The sequence below is a fragment of the Excalfactoria chinensis genome, chromosome 13 (genome assembly GCF_039878825.1).
Source record: "Excalfactoria chinensis isolate bCotChi1 chromosome 13, bCotChi1.hap2, whole genome shotgun sequence".
Lineage (NCBI taxonomy): Eukaryota > Metazoa > Chordata > Aves > Galliformes > Phasianidae > Excalfactoria > Excalfactoria chinensis.
The window spans coordinates 2,506,157-2,531,562 of record NC_092837.1 but is presented as its reverse complement, the minus strand read 5'-3'; the positions used below and the strand labels follow the sequence as shown (position 1 = coordinate 2,531,562).

The 25,406-nt window shown below is 43.8% G+C and overlaps 1 protein-coding gene across 1 annotated transcript; it reads left to right on the top strand.

Annotated features, from left to right (window-relative positions):
• The first annotated feature begins 10,428 nt into the window (after positions 1-10,428).
• Positions 10,429-25,016, top strand: PPP2CA (protein phosphatase 2 catalytic subunit alpha). Its single transcript, XM_072348193.1, has 7 exons — positions 10,429-10,728; positions 21,398-21,607; positions 22,048-22,221; positions 22,409-22,498; positions 22,947-23,108; positions 23,545-23,663; positions 24,275-25,016. Exons 1-7 carry the CDS (start codon positions 10,627-10,629, stop codon positions 24,345-24,347), a joined length of 930 nt encoding a protein of 309 aa, XP_072204294.1. The 5' UTR covers positions 10,429-10,626; the 3' UTR covers positions 24,348-25,016.
• The last annotated feature ends 390 nt before the right edge of the window (positions 25,017-25,406 follow it).

Sequence of the window (25,406 nt, the reverse complement as noted above, 5' to 3'; positions counted from 1 at the left end):
TGGTCAGGTTATTTTAGTCAAGATCAAGTCCTTGATGCCAAAGGAGAAAGCATTCAGTAACACCACATAGTCTTTAACTGCGTGAATGCTTCTCAAAAACAGAAGCCTTTCTAAGGGGGAAAACATTAAGGTAAAAAATTCAGTGCAAAAGTGAGAAACAACCATTGTAGGGGATGTTCCACCTTTAAGAGTTCATAGATGAAATATAGATGACGTCCACCTTTCTTGGCAAAATGAAACTGGTTGGGAGGAAAGACAGCAATTCTCGTTGTTTCATGCAGCAGGAGGTGCACCAAGTCTCAGGCTCCCTGACAAAATACACCCATGTTAAAGTATTGTTCTGCTTTTGTTCTGAGAGAGATGGAATGCCTTAGGTTCTCAAACCACAGTCCATCCCACTCTTCATTTCCATACATTATATCAAGAAGCTTCATCACATTCAAGATAACATTTCAGTATTTGAATGCTGAAAATTTGAAAAACTGTGATCTCAGTAAAAAAATGAAGGTGTGCATTTAACAAATGTATTATTATTTCAGTACGTCTTAGAAGCAAATGCAGCATTACTGAAGATGGAAACAATTTTGTTGATATCATTGAACACACATAAGCCAGAATGAAACATAAATGTCCACATAATCCTCTGTGACCTCTCAATTATTCACACACAGCACAACAGCAGTTCAACACATTATAGTGAAGAGAAGCATAACTCAAACTTTCTATGGCTTGTCCCTTTGACTTTCTTATTTGGTAATCACTGAGATAGATTAATTTGCAGTGTGTTTTAGCAGCAGTAAGAGCTGAAGCAGAAATACCTTTGCCCACTGTGAGTCAGTGTGTTCTTTGTGATGCATTTTCCATCATGATTGTGTCTCTGCCACAGTGCTTGATGATCGGAGGAAAAGTCACTGCATGCAGAAGGCAATGTATTGCTTGCTAACCATGGCGGAGTTGTGTAGGATACACATCGTATCTAAAGCTGGAGCTTGCTGGAACAAAGAAGGGCCAGTACAAAACAATTGCTGTAACTTCCCATGGATTTAAAAACATTTCAGTAATATACAAGATCCCCAAAATGCAGCTTCACTCAAATGTTTATAACTGAGTGTAAATCTATTTTAGATTTAGGAAAGCCAAGCAGTGCCCACTGCTGCTTGGCCTCTGCCCAGACTGTGTCCATTTTAACCACAGTAATTAAAAAGGAAATAAATTAATAACTTTCTTGACTGAACTTCTGAAACTGGTCACCATCCAGAGAGCAGCATCTCGATTCCTGAAACTGTCACAACATTCGCCAGTTTCTAAGAACATCCGTGTTTGATTTGGATTATCTGCCTTAACTCTACCTTTCAAATCACATCAAACCCAACTCCATTTGTTACACAATTCTTAATACCAGGCCGGCCAGCTTTTGCTTGTTAGCATCGACTCTTTCTTAAACGTATGCAATCAGGCCACAGTGTGCCCCTTTGCTGTTACATAAACCCACAGGTGTACTGTCAAAAAAAAAAGGTTCGCTGTAGGGTGGCAATGGAAACATATCGGCATGAAGAAACGCCCTCTTTAACTGAGCTGGTCATATGATTGGCATTTGGCAGCGACTCACAGCATGACTCAGTGAAATCTTTTAACAGTGAAGCTTCTCATATAGTAAACATTCCCAAGCACTAGCCAATATGGTTTTATTTCACTGAAGCAAAATCCTATTATATTAAATTATAATGTGGAAACATTCTCTGTTTTAATTTAATGAATACAGCTCTTTAAGTCTTTGCCATCTGTTCCACCCTTTAATTACAAAAACAAAGAAGAACGTTCACAATCTCATCACAGGAAGAAGACTAGAAGTGATTTGGATACACAGGTAAGTATTATACCCTGACTGCTAGCACCTGTTACATACGTGCTTTCACTTGATAGTAAAGCTATGCATTGCTGGTATCATCCTGGTTTTAAATACACGCACTGGTGGTTTCAAATGAATAAACAGTTATTCATTCCTTCACTTGAGAGCCTTATTCTCCAGCATTGTAGCTTTCATTTTAGAGATAACTGCTTTTTAGGATAAGTGAATCTCTCTTTGTGCTTGCAAGCCATTGAACACTTACAGTCCTCTGAGGCAAAAGATGACACAGAAAAACAGTAAACAGAAAGGCACGTTACAGCTACTCTTTGCCAGCAGTGTTTGGTTTGTTGATTTTTATTCATTTATTAACAGCATAGGCTCACCTCTGTACAAGGAATATTTACGTGTATTTTTTCTGGATGATCATGTAGAAAGCATTCACATTCACAACACACACACAGAAAGGCAAGCATTTGCATTCAGTGGTGCTGCCCAAAAGCTTGTTCACTTGTATCATTTACACACATAAGAAAATAATAAGATTGTTCACAAATTTCCTCTTAAGGATAACTTAAACTGAAATGCACTTTATTTGAAGTGTAAGAAAAACAAAAACCAAACAACAAACAAAACCACTCAACCAGCAAAATTCCTGTAACACCTCACAGAAGGGGAAATGAGAACTGATACAAGAGACACCTTCCATCTCCTGACCCCCAGCCCACAGCACCTCCTGCTATTCCAGTTTCATAGCACAGAGTAAAAGCAAGAGTTATTTTCTAGAAAACAGAAGCATATTAAATAGTCACAAGAAACCAGAAGAACTTGTTGCGAAAGAAATCAGTCCTATCTCAAGGCTACTGTAACATACACAACTTTATTATGGAAACTCTTTCACTTGATATAACACCCACACATGAATAATTCTTGTTCCATTTCGGTATGTTTGCCTGCTGCCTCCAATTGGACGTTGTCAAAAAATCAGAAAAGTAGTAGCTGAACCAAATCAGCTGCTTGGGATACTAGAAGTACAAACATGAATGATCCTCCTTTGTAATCGATGCTATTTTTAAGTGAAGTTTATACTGAGGACAGAGAGAGCCCTTCATGAAAAGGTACGTTGAGGGGCTACCATCTAGAAACAGCTGCAACGCAGGATGGCAGATTGCACACAGATACGCAGCTGAGAATAGTTTATAACATAATTTTGATGACCTGGATCTCTGTGTATCACAGTAGCAAGCAAGGTTATTACTAGCTTCTGCTTTTGAGCTTGAAACTGCTTTTGGATGCACTTACTGCCTATGAAGGAAATTCAGCTAGCTATTCATCTAACACAGCTCAAGAGCAGCACGAACTCAGGCAGACTGGGCCGGTGAGCTTTCAGGATTTGTTGGCCTTGACTTCCACTAACTGCATGTTTGCAGCACCTGTACAACAGACATGCAACAAAATGTACTGGACATGGGTACTCCCAGGTTAACAAAAGGAGGGTGCTATTTTGTTACTGAATGTACTCAACAGTTACCACCAATGGTACATCTATAACAAAGAAAATTTGGTTACTAGGATTCCAGTTCCAAGCCAAATGGGAGCTTTGGCATTACCACCTACCAGATTTATCAGTGATTAATGAGTCAGTTCACAGCCAATTCTTATTCTTTGGTTAGATGAGATAATTTTATTAGCCAAACTTGTAACAGTGTATTTTTTACTGTCAATTTACATCTCTTTAGAGAGAAAAGCTTTTCAAGTTAGAATGCTGTTTCCAGACGCGATGAGGTGCTGCAGGGATCACTAAATCCCATGGATTAAATTAGTAAAATGTATTACTCAAAGAGAAGAGATCAGGGTTTGCTGTTACAGCTATCACTGGGAAACCTGGTGTATATGAAGGAGGTATCTTATGTTCGCAGGACTGACCACTGCCCTTCCCAGTCATTTTTTTACCTTTCCCAAGTCATGGGAATTTGACAGAGATGATGAGGAAAAGCGGAGGAAGGTGGCCCAGCTCAAGGCTGCAAGGGTAAATAGTTTTAGCTAGGAAAACTGGAAACAGTACTTCATGTAAGAACACAGAGTTAGTAATGAAGAAACTCAGGTTTATCAGGTGTAGCTCCATCCACCCGGGGATATTCCCTCTCCAGGTAATTTACCATTGCTATTTCATTTTGCATGTTTATATATTTACCATTATTGCATACGCAAATATTTTGACTGGCAGTGAGATGGCATGACTAGGAGTTTCTGTTTGGGCAATATAGGATTATGAAGAATGCTTATGTTAAAGACTGACAGGTGCTGACAACACATGATTTTACAGTGCCAGACCTGAGTCAGTCTGTACACCTTTGTTTTCATGAATATTAAACTGGTTCTCTAACTTTCTTGGAAAAAAAGAAGCTATATTCTATCCAGGCTTTGCATAACTGAGCTACAGTAGCGCAAATAATTTCAGGTTACTGTAGTATGTTCTTCAACCCAACCCTTAAAATAAGGCTTTTGGTGAGAACGCAGTTACGTAAGACTGCAACAAGATTCAGAATGATAATTATTATCCAACTTGCCACCTATTTTTAACATCTAAAATGGAAGGCACTGAAATTCTTAATGACAATATTCAAAGAGTGAAGCACAGCAGCGAGTCTATCACAATGAAATCTGATTCAGTATTAGGTTAAAAATAAGGTCAGGTTATTATTTGTAACTAGTGATCACTAATAATACACTTGTTAACCCCAGTGAAACAATATCAGGGTCTAAGAATAAATGTTCCTATGCAGTGAATATAACACAGTTCTCCCTTGTCCTTTAGCACATACACAAATAGATTTCAAAAGAAATTTTCCCTCCTCTGTCTCTCTATTCAAAGCAAGTATTTAAAGCAGCAGCCAGGACACTGCACTGCTGAGAACTGACGCTGAGCTGAGTGGCAAGGCAGCAGTTTAGCAAGGCACCTGTAGCAGACTGTGTGTACCTGTTTTGTCATGCAAGACATCTGTGGTATCTTCAAAACATCACTGGTATAGCATTAATGTGCTTCTAGAAGTCATGGGTACAATCCTCCCCAGTTGGGTTCATGCTTCCTATGCTACAACACACTGTCAGTGCTACGGAGAAAACATAAATTTACCTGTCAGGAAAGAGGGGGAGGAATAGCTCACATTTTCTTGCTCCAATCCTTTGTGCAGTTGTTATAGCTTAATTCTCCAGTTGCTTGAGCCACATGAAGGTCAATAGGACAGTCACTGAGAGAAGAAAGAAAGAGAAAAAGCATTGGCTATAATGCAGAGAATCTCCCTCATTCACTCAAATAAAGCGGCTACAGAATGACTACACTGGGTAGGTGTTGTCTGTCTTAAGTGTAACTGGAAATCCAGGACAAGAAAAAGCATCACAGGATAAAGGTAAGAGTCCTTTCTGTCGGCTGAACTGCACTGTGTACTGCTTCCCCATTATCACAGCACTTCACAAGGGCACAGTCAGGCACAGGTAAAATATGTCAGAGAGTTCAAGTTTAACATTCTTGGATCTGCAGGTACTCCGTTCTCCTGGATGTATAGGCACTGAATGGAACTGTAGCCTCATTAAAACAAACAAACAACAAAAACAACTAAAACACCCAGTCCTCATAATTGACCCGAAGGCTCCTGAGCCACTTAAGACAGCTGCCTTCTTTTGGATTAGTCTCCACATTTTCCCTTGAGTCTATGTACGAACATGAGGAGACAGAACACATCCTGCAGAGGCTTTAGCCATAATGCAATTGTCACATTGTGTGAGAGATCTCACAGAAACAAGCAGAGCAATCCTCTGCTGCGGTGTTGCAACTTGGGGAGAAAAAACAACACAAGCACCTCTTACAAGTGCCACATTTTTTGGATTCCTAAAGCATGTCGTTTGGAAGGCAGAGATAGTGGTTACTCCATGGTATCCCGGCACAAGAAGCAAAGATACGACAATAAAAACCTTGATTTATATCTCCATGACAACTGATTGCATGTATTAATAATGTGTTGTGTTCCCGAGTGCTTACACATAGTTTATAGAATTAAAAGACTCAAGAAAAGGAAAGCTTTCCCAAACAAAACACTTGTGATGCGAGTTGTGCTGATCTGAGCATGACAGGAGCACCAGAAAGCCTCAAGTCCTCTGGCAGAAGCTTAGCATGGAGCTTCATTGACATGTTTACAGTACTGGTTTAAAAGGAAGGAATTTAAGCACGCCCCCAAGTCTCTACTGAACTCGACTCTAAATGCTTCTGTCATGTTTAGCAGGTCAGTTAACTACTGCCCCCCCCATTCAGTGGGGCTGAAATCATGTCTTGGTCTCTCTGGCAACAATAGCTAAAGGTCTGTCCTGGCAGGGCAGCACTTGCAAAGTGCCCTGAAGATTTTAACACCTCACAGCAATGCGCAGCATTTTCAGAACAACCTTTCCCTGGGTCTTTTGACTATGAAGGATCTGTATGTATTGATTATGGCCCTTCACAGCAGCCATTTAGTGGAAGTCTTAAATTTATGGGTGGAATTGGTGCATGACAAAATCGCTGTCATACTGCGTGGACTCTGGAGTGAGTCAAACAGAAAGAAGTTACATTTGCTCATGCTGACGTACCCAATATTGACACAAATAGCTTTTTGTCTAGTTCCCATCTTTTGCAATCATTCTGCTAAGAATCACAAAGCTTATCTAACTGAAGGGGACCAGTGAGACAAAGAACACACTGTATTTTGTCTCAGGAAGAGGCTGATGTCTGAACACAAGACGTGTATTTTTGGCCTAATTTGATCAGGAAAGCCCATTTGCCCCCAGAGGCAGATGACATCTACAGTGAAACATCAACTTCTACACTCTTTGTTGACAAAAACCCCCACACATTAACCCAAGAAGTTAACCCCGGATTATAATTCCGAGATACCACCTTCAGATAACACAGCATAGTATTCCAGTTCTGCACTTAGCACTGAAACACCATAGCAACACACACTCCAGATACGCACTGGCAGATAATTCAGATCTAGTAAAATATTCACATAGAGAGTATGTAGACCGTAATGGCCAATCAAAACTATGTTCACTTCGTTGTATGATGCCTCGTAATATAAACCTGCATGGTTTAAACACTGACTGATGTCTTATACTGTGAAGGAAATGTTGGTGCTACTGCATTAAGTGACAGAACAGTTGCAATTGCTACCATGCACGTGAATGAACTGGAGATTCGTTTCAGGCTGTTCCAGTATTAGTCTGCACTACTGTAGATGGTTTGGTAAGAAAAACAAACCCAGTTGAATGCTGCATCCATCTGATGTGTGTAAGCACAGCTTCGGTAGTAAACCCTCCTAAGAAATGCCATCCACATGAGACGCTCGGCAGTGACTCAAGAGCCAGGACTGCACATGGCGGTACGGACAACCCGTGAGTCATCGCAGCACCCACACCCAGCAGATCTCCTTAGCTACAAACCACACACACAGCAGCCTGGCACAAATACTAAATACTAAGTATTGTTCCTACCAGCTTACGGTTTAATCTTGCCATGTACCTGAGGGACTGCCAAACCTCCAACTGATGCAATGTGGCAGGTATTCTTTCATTGTTTCCTTTTCCTTTGAAGGTTCTGATAACTATCTGGGAGAGAAGCAACCACAATTCACTGAGATATTGATTATGACTCTCAAGAAGGCGGAAGAGATCTGACATCTGATCCGAACGCAGTTCATAGGCTGAGACAACACAAGGATAAAGAATAGAGATAGTTGTTCTAGATGGAACTCCAATTTTCTCCCTTCTGTGCGAGCACCCAAATAAATGGATGCAAAATAACGCTGTGCCAAGTCCTCAGTTCTCTTCTAGTCAATGGCACCGCTTCAACTGCGAGCAAAGATTGATGAGTCCCCTACCTCATCATGCTTAGTTGATAGCTAAGAGCTATGACTGCCTTTTCAAACAACGAATGTTTCCATAGCAGAGTACCCCCTAACACCAGGCTCCTGTGAACCTATGGCAGGTTTGGGAACCAGCACATTTGCTTTAAAGACAGCAGCAATCATGACTGCAATCTGTATGGAGCACTGCCTAGTGCACATTACACGTGTTTTCTCTGCACATATCAGATAATACGTCACAGTTGGTTGCAGTTTCATAAGCAAGTAAGTTAAGATTTTCCTGCTACTGAGAAGGCTTTATTTCTCCTCTTTAGCTTTTTGGATCCCTCGCCTTTGCTGGCAGCACAAGTGGCACACTGCAGAAGTGGAACTGTAACCAGCAACAGCCCCAAGTGGCTGCCCACCAGCTGGGAACTCCTTGCTCTGATCACCTCTACAAGGTGCTGAAGCAAGGTGCTGTCATGGTTTTGCACAGAGCACTAAAATGGTAGGTTTGGATTTTTCTGAGTACTGTGGAAAGTAAATTAAAAGAGCAGCAGTAATTAATATTTGTTGTAGTCAGGGGTATAACTAACATGGGCAGAAAGAATTCAGAACCTGAGTCTTTAACTTGGCTAGTTAAATAAGAGAGGATTATTGCCTTACGTTCTTTCCAGTTACTTGTTCAAGACTATTCGGGAGGCAATGAAGCAGCAGTGCCACAGAGCAAATCCTTGCCATTTTTCAACAGATAATGCCTCTCCCTTTACAGCTTTAAGGTACAGAACCAGAGGCAGTTGAGGATGCCAGCCTATGGAAAAAAATAGAGCACCTGAAGAAAGGCATGCCAAAAAAATGCATGTCTTATAGGGAGAGCATGACATGGAGGAACCGAGACTGACTGGTTACAGCAAACATTCCTTCCCCTTTGCTCACTATTTTGTTTCTTTGCTTCAATAGCAAGCAAAGAATTTAACCCTTTCCACTCACTGTCGGGCAAACTCGGTTGGAGACAACTGACCCCTATTAACCAGGAAGCCTTTGGTAAGTGGGTAATTCCAAAAGGGCACATTGGTCCAAATTTTGACCCACTTTACTGATTTTGTTGTTCTTTTAACTGCCCATTTCACGCACTTGAGAAGTTATTGTGAGGAAATGCCACAGCGGCACCCCCGTCAGGAAAGGTCACCCTATAGGACGCAGACCACTGCAATACTACCACAGATTCGTGTTTCTTTCGCTCCCACACGTTCATTCTTAAGGTACCTTCTCCTTTATCACAGAATCACAGAATCACAGAATGACCCGGGTTGGAAGGGACCTCAAGGATCATGTAGTTCCAACCCCCCTGCCTAGCAGGGCCACCAAACATACGTCTTTACTAGATCAGGTTGCCCAGAGCCCCGTCCAACCTGGTCTTGAACACCTCCAAGGACGGGGCATCCACAACCTCCCTGGGCAGCCTGTTCCAGGACCTAACCACTCTCCTAGTAAAGAACTTCCCCCTAACATCCAACCTAAATCTTCCCTCTTTTAACTTAAAACCATTTCCCCTAGTCCTGCTATTATCAGCCCTTTCGAAGAGTTTGCTCCCCTCCTGGGAGTAAGTTCCCTTCAGGTATTGAAAGGCTGCAATGAGGTCACCCCGCAACCTTCTCTTCTCCAGGCTGAACAAACCCAACTCCCTCAGCCTGTCCTCATAGGGGAGGTGCTCCAGCCCCCTGATCATCTTCGTGGCCCTCCTCTGGACCCTTTCCAAAATCTCCATATCTTTTTTGTACTGAGGGCTCCACACCTGGACACAGTACTCCAGATGGGGCCTCACAAGAGCCGAGTAGAGAGGGACAATCACCTCCCTATCCCTGCTGACCACCCCTCTCCTGATGGAGCCCAGGATCCCATTTGCCTTCCGGGCTGCCAGAGCGCACTGCTGGCTCATGTTGAGTTTCTCATCTATTAGGACCCCCAGGTCTTTCTCTGCCGAGCTGCTCTCAAGGACAACTCCTCCCAGCCTGTACAAGTGCCTGGGGTTCTTCCGGCCCAAGTGCAAAACCTTGCACTTTGCCGTGTTGAACCTCATTAGGTTCACCCGAGCCCAGCTTTCCAGCCTGTCAAGGTCCCTCTGAATGGCATCCGTTCCCTCCACCGTATCGACTGCACCACTCAGCTTGGTGTCATTTATGCAGCACTTTCCTGCCTACAGCGCTGCCGCCCACCAGCTCTGCACGCCCCGCTCACAGCCCACACTGCAGGCAGTGCCCCCAGGAGCCTGCGATAACCGCCCTCCACATGAACGCAGAGCAGCAGGCCGCAGTCAGTTACAAACAGCCCCCAACATCATGCCCTCAGGCAGGCAGCACCACACGGAGCAGCTCAGCCCCATTCCCCACATCTCTCCCACATCTCTCCCACCTCCCCACAGAGCCGCACACAGCCGCGCCCTGGACGGGCGGGAAAAGACCCCCCAGCTCCTCCCGCGCATGCGCAAGAACTCCCTCACAGCGCGCAAGCCCCGAGCCCCCCAGCTAGCATGCGCCGCGCCGAGTTGCGCATGCGCAGCCTATGGCGCCGTCTCGCCGGTCTGGCCGGTCCCGCCCATGGCGCGCAGGCGCGATCCCTCCCGGCTACCGCGCACGCGCCGTCACCTCCCATGGCGGCTCCCTCCCCTCCCCGCAGTGTAGTGGGGCCGTGACGTCAGCGGCAGCGGCCATTACACGGGCAGCGCGAGGGACGGAGCGGCAGAGCGCTGTGCGTGGGGCGCGATTCCGCCCGCCGCTCCCGCACCTTCTGCTGCGCTGCGGCCGCCGGGATCGCGTTGTTGGGGCCTCCGGGGGGAGCGGCGGCAGCTGGTGGCGAGGGGGAGGAGGAGGCGGAGGAGGAGGGGGCGAGTGAGCGGGTGTGTGCGGGATGGAGGAGAAGGTGTTCACCAAGGAGCTCGACCAGTGGGTGGAGCAGCTCAACGAGTGCAAGCAGCTGTCCGAGGGGCAGGTGAAGAGCCTCTGCGAGAAGGTGAGCGCCGGGCTGTGGGAACCGGGCGGTGTGCGGTGCGGGGACGGCGGTGCGAGGCGGGGGCGGCACCTCCCGGCCGGGCGGGCAGGCGGGGGCTGCGAGGAGAACGGCCCGGGGCGGCGCTGGGGCGGCTCGGCGCGGCTCCCCTCGGCGGGGCTCCCCTCGGCGCTCCCCGCGCGGCCCGGTGCCGGATGAGCCGCGGCCCCTCGGCGGGCAGCGCCGCGGCCTGGCCCCGCCTCCCGCCTTTTCATCGCCTCCTAAAATGGCGCCGCTGCCGGGATCCGCGGCCAGAGACCCCCGCCAGCCGCCGCCGGGCCCGGCCCTGCTGCTCCGCCGGCACTCCGGGACAGCAGTGCGCTGCCGGGGGCGGTGTGACACGGGGAGACGGTGCGGGGCGGGCGGCGTGACAGTGCGCGTACAGCGCCGTGCGGGGATCCGAGCTGCTGTGAGCACGGCGGATCGTTGCAGTATTTGCCGTATAAATATAAGAGCGCCGGTAGTGATGGTTGGAACGGAAGGTTGGATCGACGTGGGGAGTCGTTTTGGTTCAGAATAAAATGGCGCTTAGTGAAATAAAGCTCGTGTCGCTGTTTATTTCTACGGTGACTGATGGGGAACGTCTTGATCCGCGCACCAGAATGATGCGCTGTTTGTGTACTTAAAATGGGCCCCCGGCAGACTGTGCTCTAGAAATGAAAGGGCATAAGAGCTGTAGTGGTACCCGGCTGTGTTGTCCAGCTGCAGTCTGAATTCTGCAATTCTGAACGGAATGAAGCCCTCAGCTATCGAGATTTAATATCTTTCCTTCAGTTACTGGAGGTTTTATTTGCATGCATCTTTAGGTTGAAGGAATTGCCTTTTTTTCGGGGGTGGATCTAGAAGTCAATGCGTATGGAAGTTAATGATGCCCTCGGTTCTAAAGAAGGCTGCATGCCTATCACAGGAGGAAATGGGGGTATTTTAAGTTTGGCTCCATGCCTTCAAATACTACGGCGTGTTGGTTTAGGAGCAGGTTGTTCCCAGAGGACTGTATGTGGACTTAGAATTGACTTGCAGTGCTTTGGGCCAGACGGGATCTTGTTGTGTCCCAAATTTCAGCTGCCTGATATTCCAGCGACTTGAACTCAAACCCACGAGCTGTGGTTTGTGTGGTTAACCTTGTGTTCCAAGCAAGTAGCGGTTTAGGGATTGTTTCCCATGTGTGTCTTTAGTGACAGCGGTCCGACTTCTTCCTCGTGTCCCATTTGCCATCACTGACATGCTAATGGAAGGGCTGGGTCCTGGGTGGGTATTTCTAATACGGCTGTATGGCAATCTGTAAAAACCTGAGGAATAAATGCAATGCTTTCCATTTACTGGATGCTCTGGATAGGAGAGCAGCAGGCATGCCAATAGAAACGGCACAGAAGGCACTGTAATTGTGTCCATAATCTGTGCGAGGATGGAGGTGTCTTCATTTTTTTCCTAATGAAGAATTGAAATAAAGACTATTTCTGGATGAGCGTGTAATGTTCATCACCAGAATAGATCCTTGACACTAAGAAAGAAAAAGCTGTTCTGACCTGAAACGATTCTGATAGGTTCAAGGCAAGGAATCACGAGGCAGGTGGGCTCTGTAGGAGCAGCAAACTCTTCTGGTGAGGCTGAAGGAACGACAGGTGATGAGCTGCGGGAATTGTTTTGATGGAGGAGTTGGAATTAGGTTACAGAAAGCTGTCTGCTCAACTGCTGCATTCTGAGATGAAAGACTGCGAGGACGGGAGCGAGGCTGATGTGAGAATAGCGCTGAGCAGCAGGCATGGTTTGCCACAAGTTGGGTGTGTTGGAGCCAGCTCCAGACCAAAGGTGGGATGTCTTTGGGTAGCGTGACACTCTGCTTGAGATAAAGCTCCCTCTCTATTACCGGGTTGTGGTCAACACTTTGTGAGGTACGTCCAGGCTGTTTGTATTAAGGAAGGGTGACAGCTACTGGTGCTGGTGGTAGGTAAGATGCTGTGTCAAGCTTTCCATTGTCCTTCTGTCCTCTCCAGTGGGTTGCTGTGTTCCCAGAAGCAGGACATTAGTTGAATTCTGTACCTGTCTGCAAAGGGTCCTCATTTACCCTGTTCCCAGGCTTCCAGCACCAGCTATCCGCAATACTGAATTATGCGTTGTGCTTTGATTATTGTCTGTAGTTGCATGCATGCAATCACACCCAAAGGTTATGATTTTCCATAAAGAGCTTAGATGTTAAGGATGGTGTCAAGTGTAGTTACTGTTCCAAATGATGGCTGCAGACCCTATCTGACAGAAGCTGTCATTCCTCACTGCTCTGAGCTGTAGCCAGGATAGAAAAAAGTAATCATTCTTGTGAGGGCTTTTCCCCATAACGTACTGTTTATTAGGTGATCTTCCTGACTGGTATTTCTGGATCTTCTGAGGCTTTGTGTGTGTCTAGTAAGACGAAGCCTGAGGGCTCTGTTGTGTTTCAGTATTGATAGCAAAAGAACATAACAGCTATTTTGCAAACAAACACAGTGTAATGCAGCGCAGTAACTCAGTGCGGCCATTCATGCATCGTGTTGTGCCTCATTGCCTCGGTGGTGGTAACTGGGAGAAATGTCTTCTAGAGCTAGAAATTTGGAGCCACAAATAATATCGACTTTCACAGACCTGAAAAAGGTCTGAGTGACAATTAGAATAATTTAATGTTAATATTTTCTATTAATTTTGCTACACCAATGGCAGGTTTTATGTGCTTGAAGTATTCCTTAAATGTTAGCTTTGAAGAGCTGTTATAAATATGTGCCTTACTCAAGTACAGCGTTTATAATATCAGCTACATTTGTCCTGCTGAGGCTGAACTGTACACTGGCTGCTCTCTGTGTACAGAGGAGAAAGGAAGTCCTTTATGGCCAGGTGAGGCTTTTTCCTCTGCCCACTTAGAACAAGGCTGCTGTTCTTTTCCATCCTTTGTGGGAAATGGTCTGGATGGGGCTGTAGTGATGTGTAGCTCAGGAAGGGTGGGCTGGCAATCCGGAATGGAACACAGGGGTGAGCAGAACTGGTGGATGCAATCCCTGCTGGTTATTTCAGAATGTATCTCCCTCTGCGTGGAGGAGATGTCTGGGAAGAGCTGTGCTGAGTGGGTTTGAACATCGCACCCAGTTTCTTGAGGTTTTACTGCTAACTGCGTGGATGGTGCTGCCACCTAAAAGTGCCTTTACTGAATGAAGTTCTTGTATCGCTAAACCCTTTTCCAGAAGCCTTGATTGACACCTTGTCTCTGTAGCTTTTGATCTGTAACAAAGTTTGTGAGCACACTTGCTATTTGGTCTGTCACCATTGCTAACTTTCCTAGTATAAGTGTTTCCTAGTATAAGAGTTTCTGGGCCCTGTTGATTTCTGGTACATGGCTTGTCAGTAGCTTTTTTTCCCTCCTGTTATCTGTCACCTTTAACACCAGGTCTCAGATTTTCTGAGACTAATTGCCGATGAGGACAAGCCAAGATTGTACTCGCTGCAGCTGTACGGACTGTTTGAACTCCTTCAGCTTTCTGTAAGCACTGTGCTTCTAGGAGGGCAGTGTGTTACTGATGCAGCTTGCTTTTGGGTCCAAAGAAAAACCTGTGGTCAAAGTTCACTTCTTGTGTAGTACAAGATGAACAAGTTTTGTGAAGCACGCTGTGTTTCAAGCTGTGACTGCCCTGATATCTCTGCCACACTTCTTCAGATGCACCGTTCCTTTGTCTCCTTGGTTTTGTTCAGGACATGCTGCCTGTCCCTGCATTTTTGACTGAAGAATGAGTGTGGAATGCAGTGTTTCATGTCCTATTTGCTACCACACTGGCTTATGGAGTCAGTAGAAAAGAAACTGCTGGAGACAGGAGGGCCCTCTTCACTTGTTTCTATGGCCCATGGGAGGACAGGAGAAGACTGGGGACTCCTTTGTTACTGCCTAGTGTAGCTGTTAATGCTTCAGTCTCTGGAGAGTTACAGGTGAGAAGGTTTTTGTGACATTTTAATAACTGCTTTAGGTTAGTATGGAATGCTTTCACAAAGAAAGACACTTTCACTCCCCGTGTTCTTACAATAGCATTAACATAAAATGGAAAGTGTTCCCTTGCACAAAAGACATTGGAAGTGTCAGCCTTGCCATCCTTCTCACCTAGTTCTGATTACAGTGCTCTGGTTACGTGTGTGAGAAATCTGACTTATGCACATTGCTTCTTATAGCACCAACAGCTTTCTCTTTGGTGTTCTGTGAAATCAGTTGTGCTGGTGTTAGCACTCCTTTCTTTTAATTAGTTTTTACTCACCACACTCGTTGTAATCAGATGGAGTGAAAGATATCTCGGTGCTGTCATTGTGGGCATAGCTTAAAATAACTGAAGTGAGCGTTTGTAAGTCAGAGCAAGTTTGTACTTGAGGTTCTACAGCGTAAGGATAACGACACAGACAAGGCTGTAGATTGATGTCCCTTTTCCAAATCTACCTCTGGTAAAGCTGTTGCCTCCCAAGATCTGATGACAGTGCTGCTCTGTGATTGCTCCCAGGCTGTGCTCAGTTAGTCATCAGGGCTGCCTTAAACAGCGTTAATAACCTTACCTGTCCGGCCTTGGCAGGAGTTGCAGAGGGCTTGTGCAAATGGCTCTGCTGAGAGGATCGAAGGAGCAGTGATAACATTTTCCTTTGCGCTTAGGGCCCCTTAAACACTACACCAGCATTCAATAACACAGTTGTTGCTGTAGGCTTCTTTCTTTAGGCAATATGTTAAGGTGGAAAAAGCAGGTAGTTTATCCCTGGCTAAAGAACAAATAGCAGAGCTCAAGTAATCAGTTGAGCAACTCTCCGATATTTCTGCAGGGTACGTAGGAAATACCTTCCAGTGCAGGTGTTGAGTCCTTGCTCACTGGTTTTGAAGTACATCTCTTTGGTTTGACACGTGTTCCTGCCCAGCCATCCAGCTGATAGCTGCCTGCATTTAACATCACTGAGTCCAGCTGTGGATGGGGTTATTTGAACAAAAAGTTGGAACAATTTTTGAATTTACCACCAGCCAGTTTAGCATCATTTCTCAGACATGCTGGTTCAGGAACGGCTTCAACCTACTTCTTTTTTTAACTGCTTGAGTGGTACAGAATGAATTCAGCTTGCTCCTATGGACAGGGCTGAAGATCATCTCTGTCAGCAGTCAGCTTCATGCACTAATACTGCTACTCTTCTACTGGGGCCTCCAATACAGAGAGGAACCCATCTGGTTTTCCTAATTTATTTGGCTTCTTGTACATTCCTGAAGATTTTTTTTCCTGGATTGTTTAAAATCCAAAGTTAAGGGCACAAAGATGTCTTGAATGTTGTGAAATAATTACGACAGAATTCTTTGGGGGATGCCCCTTCCTGTCCTCATTTTCTCTCTTGTCCACTGTTGTTATTAAAATAGCACTTCCTCTTCTCTAAACCCCTCTCCAAGGGAACTAGCATTCTTTTCAGTTACTATTAGATATGAAAGGCTGCTAATGATTTCTGCAAATTGAATTTGAGGGGAATATCGAGACTGTAGAAAGTGTCCATCATTGTTTTGCATTACGAAGGAATAGAGAATTACTTGGCAGGTTTACTGCCTGCACTCATTCTTATAGACCTTCTAGAATCCACAGGAGAAATAAAGTGATTGTCTCATTCAGTCTTGCATGCAGTGCTGGCATTAGGATTACTATCTTGGTTGGCCAGTGTCTTGTTTATTCACTTACTTTTCAAACCAAATAGAAGTTGCTAAAAGAGTGAGGCAGCAGTTGTAGAGTGGCAAAGAAAGGTACTTAGCTGTGTGTTGTGAAATAGTAAGCTGGTTTGTGTTAAGCTTTTTGGGTTAGGTGTTTGCATACATAGTCATTGAGATAGAGGCTGCTATTCTTTTGTACACTTGGAGTTTAAATACAACTTCTGACTTCATTTGTTAGTTCTATTTGCCCAGCCCTGAGAAAACTAAGGGCCACAAATAAGCAGTGAGTGCATTGTGACACGTATTGCCAGGAGCTGCTCTGTGATTGAGCTGTTCCTTTACCTCATTCCGAACCTCCAGGAAGGCCTGCAGTGACTGACATTAGCGATGGTGGTACAGGTGCTGCTCACCAGGGCAGAGTAGATAGGATGCTCTCTGTTTCAGTCACGGGAGAGTATTTTGCTGTTGTTAGTGCTTTTATGTTGGATGGGAATTCTGTTTTTACTTGCTGTGGAATAATAAATAATTGTTAATTGAGACCTTTGAATATTAATTTTATTCCTGCATACGCATTCACATTGAACTCCTTAGTGAATTCTGAAGTTCAGAATAAAGCAGGTGTCCTTTTGTGCCGTGTAGTCTGACTGCTGCCTTACCATCTTTGCAGGAGGATGCTGTCAGATGATGTCTCTACTTTTGTTTAAAGAGTCAGGCTATAAAAGTAAACCCCTTTTGCTCTAAAAGCAGCCCACATTTGACCTGAACATCTTCCCTCTGCAGGTAGGGGCTGGGGTTGGGGATCACTTGAAGGAAACAGGAATGCATTTATTTTGTAGAAGAGCTGCTGACTTTGCACGGAACTGGGATCTCTTCCAGGTGGTGATGCTGGCCGGCTAAAACCAGCCTTCATCCCAATTAGCCGATCATTGTGGCTTTAGTCACATCCTGTGCATCTTGTCGACAGGAAACTATGGGTGTGGCTGAAGTCTTCGATCTCAACAGAGTATCTTTATGGTAACTACAGATGCGTGACTTTGTCTTGGTTACAGTGGATGCCTTTCTGTACAAGCTGTATTAGACAGCACGGTGCCTTACAGGGCTGAGTTTTGGTCTTCCAAGAATGCGTTACACATTTCCACTGTGACTGCAGAGCTGTGCTGTCTCATTAAAGTGATGCTTATGTTTCCTTTACTGAGTTAGTATTAATCTTCTGATAACCGCTTTATTGCACTGATTCAGCGTTGCACAGCAGTTTCAAACATTGTTTTTATGGCTCAGTAATGTTTCCTGCTTTTATTATTTCTGTATGATGTGCCTCACGGAGTAGGTACTTGGTTTGAGCTAACAGAGCTTCTGCTAGAAGGTAATGATCTGAGGAAGGGTAGGCGTGAAATAGATTGCATGTTCTGGAAACAAAAGGGAAATTGTATACTGGTGAATTGAAGAGATTGTTCAGAAATGGACCAGCTCAGATTTGCTTTATGAGCTAAGGTAGATGATGTATTGTGCTTATGAAGCAAACTTGCTTGCCATCAGCAGTGTGAGAGTGGCTGCGTTGCAGTCCTCAGGCACTCAGCTCTGAGCTGTGATCCGTGTCTTGTTGGGCAGAAGTTTAGGCAGAGAGTGAGGGGAAATGGGAGATAGCTGAGTGCAGCTCCTGCCTTTCGTTAAATAAACCCCTGCAGGTCTGAAAATCAAATCCCAATGGCTTTAATAGCCAGACATCTTCTTTGGATTTTCTGTGCCCCAGCCTGTTATAAAATGTGGTGTTTGCTTGAATCTTTCTGCTTTCAAACAATGGAACTGATTTTTGTATTTTAAGAATGGGGTTTTTCTGTTTGTATTTTGGCATATAAGATGATGCTTTGTGAAGAAGAAAAACTCAGTGCTTTGCTGTTCCTTTCTTGGTTTTGAAGATGTGCAGCAATCCTGGAAGGTTTGGGTCCTTATATTGCAGACTTCATAGTAACACAAGTATTACTGGATGAAAATAAAGTGACGGTGTGTTTTCTTGTGCCTCCAAACTAGCATTAGTTCCAGACCAGCCTTCTGGCTCTCTTGATTGAGTTTGCGCAAGTTGCTTTTCCCCCAGAAAACCAGTTGAGTAAGCAGATACTGCAGGTAGTGAGGAGTGAACTCCAGTCACTGTGACTGCGCTGACGTGTGTTTGATACGTGCTTATTGTTGGAACTTGGAGATTGCTCTAAGCGTAGCACGTGACTTTCCACATCAGCAAGTGCTGTGCAGGACAGATTTTACTGTGCTCTGGTACTTTTTTCCTCATGTCTTACAGCTGCGTGTAGGGACTTGTCGTTGCAGTGTTGCATGCTGCTGACGTTGGGCATTTGCTTCAGTTTATTGACTTTCTAGAATGTAGAATACAAGTTAAACTAACTGTGGAGTCATGAGAACTGAAGACCTGCAGAGCTCTTTTAATGTTAAGAATTGTTAAGCAGTGAAAAGTGCCTAAGAAACAAAAACACTGTAAGCGCTCGAGAAAAATCCTGAGTTTCAGGATTACGTAACTGTTTATGTAGAGATAGGCAATGAAACACGACTGTTTCAAAATGTCAGTGTCAGAATACTGACAAGTGTTGCACCGCCATCCTTGGCAGTAGGTCACAGGGTTCTTGAAGTGGAAATCAGGTGTGCCCAGTGTTTCCCTGCTCCTCCCTCATCAGGTGGCCTGACTGAGCTGTGCTCTGCTATGGCTGTGCTGGAGGCTGCTGCAGTGCTCTGCTGCTTCCCTGCTGGGAACGGCACGCTGGCTGCTGGTGGCACATCCATTTTGGGTGAGAGAGCTCAGTAATGTGACTGAGCTAATAGCATCATCCTGGGTCCTAGGGAAGGGATCAGTCAGTGGGGAGTGAAACCACGTAAGACTGCACGGGCTGGTGTGTGGTCCTGTACAAAGCTGGAGTCACCTGTGCTTCAGTGTTATTAGGAACAGCTTGACTTTTTGAATATAACCTAACTGTATTACATCTACTCTTGTCTTGCCAGCTTGTGTTTCTGTAACGTCACAGTGTATTCCAACAGTTGTGACTTTTTTCATAGGAACTGAAAATACAGAAGCAGGGCACAGCTGGTGGTTTTTCAGTGCAGTTTTCCACTTCCAACTCTCCCGAAGCTCATTTTTAGAGACTAGTGTACTGCTTAGGCAGTTCAGTGTGTGCCTCTGCTAATGCTGTGGGACATAAGACTGTAAATGGGCTAAGCAGCTCATAAGTTGGTATTTCATTAAACTTGTTTCAAGAACATGAAAATATTTAGATGACTACAGCAGCCTCCTTTTGCTGCAGGATTTAAATGGAGATTGCTGTTCTGCAAGTTGACCTGGAACCGTCTTTTCCTATCAGAGTGGCTGTCTGACGTACCTGTGTGCTTGGCTGTATGCAGATCTGAGTGATTTAATATTGCAACAACTGAGGAAGCGACAACTCTGCAGAGAAATATGCTGTTTTAATCTCGGTCAGCATAAAAGTTGCAAACCTTTGATGAAAAATGAATGTAGTGTTCCTTGTGTGATGCTTCCAGTGCATTACAAAAATAGGCAGCAGAAAGCACTCTAATTAAAGAATGCTTTTTTATACTGAACTGCTATAAGTCTCTGTTACTTTCTCTGTCAAAAGTAGAGCTAGGACGGGTAATGCTTCTGACTGTAATGGTGTATTAGAGGAGGCTCAGGCTGTTAGAACACCTCCAAAACATCTGGTGAGTGTCACTGCATTAAAATGAACTTAAGTCAGACTATCTTAAAATAAATGGATGTTTTTAGCATCTACCATGAGCCGCCAGCAACCCATCTTTGGCACTAGGCACAACGCGAGTGGAAACTCATATGAGCTTGACTTTTGTTGTAAATAGGTCTGCAGAGTAGTTTAACTTTGTTACTCGAGTTTTTAGTTTAACTTTGTTATTTGTGATTTTTAATATCTCAAGCTGAGCATTGTGCAGGGTCCTTAACCATGACTGTGCTTTGCATTTCTTCCTAGTATTGAATGGAATCTTTGCATCTCTGTCATCCAAGTGTATGTTGCTGGTACTTGGTGTTTGAAGTGGTTGCTGGGCTGGGCAGATTGGATAATGCTTAGGAGCAGTGAGACCACATCTGGGGGTGTCCATTGGTGTCCAGCTGATGGCTTCACAGCTAGAGTGGGAATCTGGACAGAGCATCTGGTTCCTTAATGAGCCTCGTTCTCGTTGGGACCAGGCACTTAATCTCTGGTTTAGCTTTTAATTTCAGATATTCCATTCTTAACCTTCCAAGTCTCCTGCTTTTCAAATGGTGATGATTCTTTTCCTACAGTGTCTCAAAATACTTCTCTGCTTAGCAGAAAGCCTTCAAAACAAGCATGAAACTTTAGATGTCACCTTAGGTTTGGGTTGTCAGGTGAGGTTTGAGAAAGCAGTGAGGGAGATGATTCTAAAATGAACATGATTTTGCTCTTCCGCCCATCTCTTATGCTGCTGCATGCTTTGGGGTATTTGGGATTCACTGTGGCCATGTGCAGGTGGTATTTAGTGCTGTTACTGTGTGTTCTGTGTTAGGGAGTCGAATGAAGTTTTCGTATTCTCAGTAATATAAAGAGGTTAAAAACATCCTTTTGAATAGGAACTTTGATAGATGGTGACTTGTAAACTTGTTACTATTTATATTTCTAATGCCTCCAATACTCCCTTGGTTTAGAAAATTACTGTGGCATGTATTTATAGCTTGTTCTCAGAGCAGTTACCAACAACTGGCATCATGATGATAAGATTGAGGCATTCTGGCAGCATTTCCAAATTACCTTTTTGATGCTATAATTAGCTTGTGCTGTCTGTATGAATTACCCTTGTCAGCAACTTCTGTGTGCGAAACTTTGGGGAAGAAAATGATGAGAACAGAAATCTGCTTTTAAAAAGCACAGTGTGAGTAAAAACTGCTCACAGACCATCTTAAACTTCTTGGTTTTTGTTTTTCAGGCTAAAGAAATTTTGACAAAAGAATCCAATGTACAAGAAGTGCGATGTCCCGTCACGGTCTGTGGGGATGTGCACGGACAATTCCACGACCTCATGGAACTCTTCAGAATTGGAGGCAAATCACCAGACACAAATTATTTGTTTATGGGGGACTACGTTGACAGAGGCTACTACTCAGTCGAAACAGTCACGTTGCTTGTAGCTCTTAAGGTAATCTTTCTTCTGTACCATCCAGTATAAAATGTATTTACTGTCCTGACTGCATTTGGTATCAGTTATCGATTTACTGCAAAGGTAAACCTATATAGACTTAGTGCTGAAAAGCCCATGTAACTTCTTCTAAAGGGAGTGCTGCATTTATTTTTGTTTCTTTTAAATCGGAAGTAGCAGTCTCTAACAATGTGGGCTAACAGCTCGGTGCACAGGGGTAGTGAGGTCTGTTGGTAACAGTGGGTAAAACCTGCACTTGGTTTCCAGGCATCTGGCAGCTGAAGGCTGCCATCATTTAGCTGTGCTTTTTTATTTTTCCTTTAAGTTGTGATTTAATTTTTACTTATCTCCTAATTGGCATATTTTGGGGAAATGCAAATTGTGGTTTTGGGAAGTGCATACTGCCATGCCCCTAAAATATCTTCAATTATTGTGTTTAGGTCCGTTACCGTGAACGCATCACAATTCTTCGAGGGAACCATGAAAGCAGGCAGATCACACAAGTATATGGTTTCTATGACGAGTGTTTAAGAAAATATGGAAATGCAAATGTTTGGAAGTACTTTACAGACCTTTTTGATTACCTTCCTCTAACCGCCTTGGTGGATGGCCAGGTAGGTTGAACTTGGATCAAGTTAAATGTTGCTGGTTGCAAAGGGAGCCGTTAACGCTGTATTCAGTGAGCGCTCAGCTTGAAAGCAATCTCTTAAAAAGTCTTCTGAATTGTTTGTACTAATCAGATGTAATTTTCTGTACCAATAAATGCAAACAACTGGAATTTTACACACTTATCTCTTTCAGATTTTCTGTCTACATGGTGGCCTCTCTCCATCAATAGATACGCTGGATCACATCAGAGCACTTGATCGCTTGCAGGAAGTTCCCCATGAGGTATACTGAAAATTGATTGTCTTAACTCACAGTAGGATTCATTATTCAGCATATGTTGGGTATTTTAATGTATGCAAAGACAGAAAATCAGGTTCAAAATGATGTAGCAATTTGAGAATGCCTGTCTTGCCCTGCTAGTCTTCTGAAGGAAAATTAAGGGGCTCGTTCTTGCCTGAAGTTACACAGCATGCTTTAATATCTCAGAGGTGAGAACTGCTTCTGTGAATTTTCTTTCATTAAAATTAACTTCCTTGTTAGTATTTCAAGCTTTAACTACACTAACTATTGTAGGTGGCAGGTGGGGTTTTTCTTACGTTATTTTTCCAAGCCTTAAAGAGATGCAGTGCTGAGGTGTGCAGGGACAGTGTGAGTGTGTAGGCTGTGTTTTTTGTTCTTGCCTTTTTTTTTTTTGCTTCAATTTATGAAATACTTTCCAAATCTTTGACAGGGTCCAATGTGTGACTTGCTATGGTCAGACCCAGATGATCGTGGTGGCTGGGGAATTTCTCCTCGAGGTGCAGGTTATACATTTGGACAGGATATTTCAGAAACCTTTAACCATGCTAATGGCCTTACGCTGGTTTCAAGAGCTCATCAGTTGGTAATGGAGGTAAGTAGCAAAGGCTGTGTGTTTAAGCTGTTCATAATGCAGTTAGTTGTTGTGGTGCCTGAGATGTGCACTTGGCCTCTTGACAAGGTAAAGGGATGTGTGTGGTTTTCTTCTTGGTTGTTCCTAGAAGTTAACCTCTAATCATCAAAACCAGAACCCACACCTTTAAAGCATCGTGTAATTCAGAATTAGTATTTTAATTTTTAACAAAGTAGTGGAGAAGTCTTGCTGTTTTTTAATGTGCTTATCTAATGCTCACTATAGGATGATGTTATATGCTGTGGTATGCAATTCCTATTTTCCCTTTTCAGTTGAGAAGAGAAATAAACGCGCAGCTTAGTGTTACTTAAAACTGCAAAGCCTATGTAGTTTAATATCAGTTATGGGGTGCAACAAATGAATGTGGTTTTCCTAAATAGTTCATTTTCCTCTCCAGGGATACAACTGGTGCCATGATCGGAATGTAGTAACAATTTTCAGTGCTCCAAACTATTGCTACCGTTGTGGCAACCAGGCTGCAATTATGGAACTTGATGATACTTTAAAATACTCCTTGTAAGTATGCTTAGAAATGAGATCTGTGTTGCACATGATTTTAAGATCTGATAAGTGGTATTTTGCTACAGTAACTAATTGTGGTTTTGAGGTAGGGTTTTTACCCTATGCACCTTCAGGAGGTGACATGACAGTGGAATGGTTGGGCTACTCATACGTAAAAAGTTTTACAGTTGGATATTGGAAACTGTCGCTGACATCTAGACAGCTGTCATTAAGCTCATTACATACAGTAAAGTCAGAGTTTAATGAGATACTATATAAGTATTTCATTTTAAGTTCGAGTACTGCCATACATGAGGTAATTATGCCCACATTTAAGTCTAGGGCAAGAGACTTGCAGTCTTGTTCGGACATTGACTTCTGGAGCTGCTACAGCAGTTTTACTAATACATGAGGAATTGTATAAAGCATTGTGTAAATTACCTCTTTGATAATTACTGGAGACTCCTAACGTCCAGATGTCTACCAATATTTGACCAGTTTGAGTCTTAAAGCCAAGATTTGTTTCTTCCAAGTCCATAGAAATAATCCGAAGATGAGTTTAAAATACTTCAGAAAAAATACCTGCATGTGACTGGAATGCTGCCATTAATACGTGTGCTTCTCAGTTTGCAGTTCGATCCAGCGCCGCGCAGAGGTGAACCGCATGTTACTCGTCGCACCCCGGACTACTTCCTGTAAAGAGATTATAGACCTGTACAGTATTGCCATGAACCATATGTTGACCTAAAGAAAACGGGAAGAGCAACAGTAACTCCAAAGTGTCAGAAAATATTTAACATTCAAACTTGTTTTCACATGGACCAAAAGACGTGCCATATTCAAATACAAAGCCTCTTGTCGTCAACAACTGTGACCACTTTAGAATGAACCAGTTCATTGCATGCTGAAGCAACATTGTTGGTCAAGAAACCAGTTTCTGGCATAGCGCTATTTGTAGTTACTTTTGCTTTCTCTGAGAGACTGCAAATAATAAGATGTAGACATTAACACCTCGTGAATACATTTAACTTTCCATTTAGCTATAGCTTTATTCAGCATGACTGTAGATAAGGATAGCAGCAAACAATCATTGAAGCTTAAAGAACATTTTTAAATAAGTACCAAGGCTTCATATTTGTTCTGAAACTGTTTGTTTGTTTTTGTTTTCAGGGAATACCGTTTAATTTAATTGTATTGATTTTTTTTGTCTGCACTCAGTTCCCTTTTCCACTCTTTGCCCAGCCATTTTGTCCCTTGTAATTGTCGGAGCTTAGTGAGTTACTTTGAACAGAACTGTTTTTTTTCTGTAAAACAATGTTACTGCAGGACGGAGCTGCAGTGTTTTTCATAATAAACTTGTGAACTAAGTATGGAAAAATGTCAAATTCTAATTGCATCTCAGGTCAGCTCTGGTTTAATAAAGGAATGCACAGCTGGGTAGGATTTATAAACCCGGAGAGAAACTTCCACCGTAAATAATGGAATAAACAAAAATGAGGTGATTGGAACGTGCTGGAAAACTGTGACCTTCTGAATTCTGCCTTGGTGAGATGGTCTGGTCCTGCAGGTTGATGTAGCTGAGAACAGAGCTCACTCACCACTGAAATGTTGCTCTCTTTTTTTTTTTTCCCTCTTGGTGCTCTGTGAAATGTTCAGAAGTAGAAAAATACAAGATAAATTAACTGATCGAGCATGGCTGTTTTTCAAGTGTAAATCTGAGTTATTTCCATTGTAGGTGCTAATACTTCAGAAAGAATC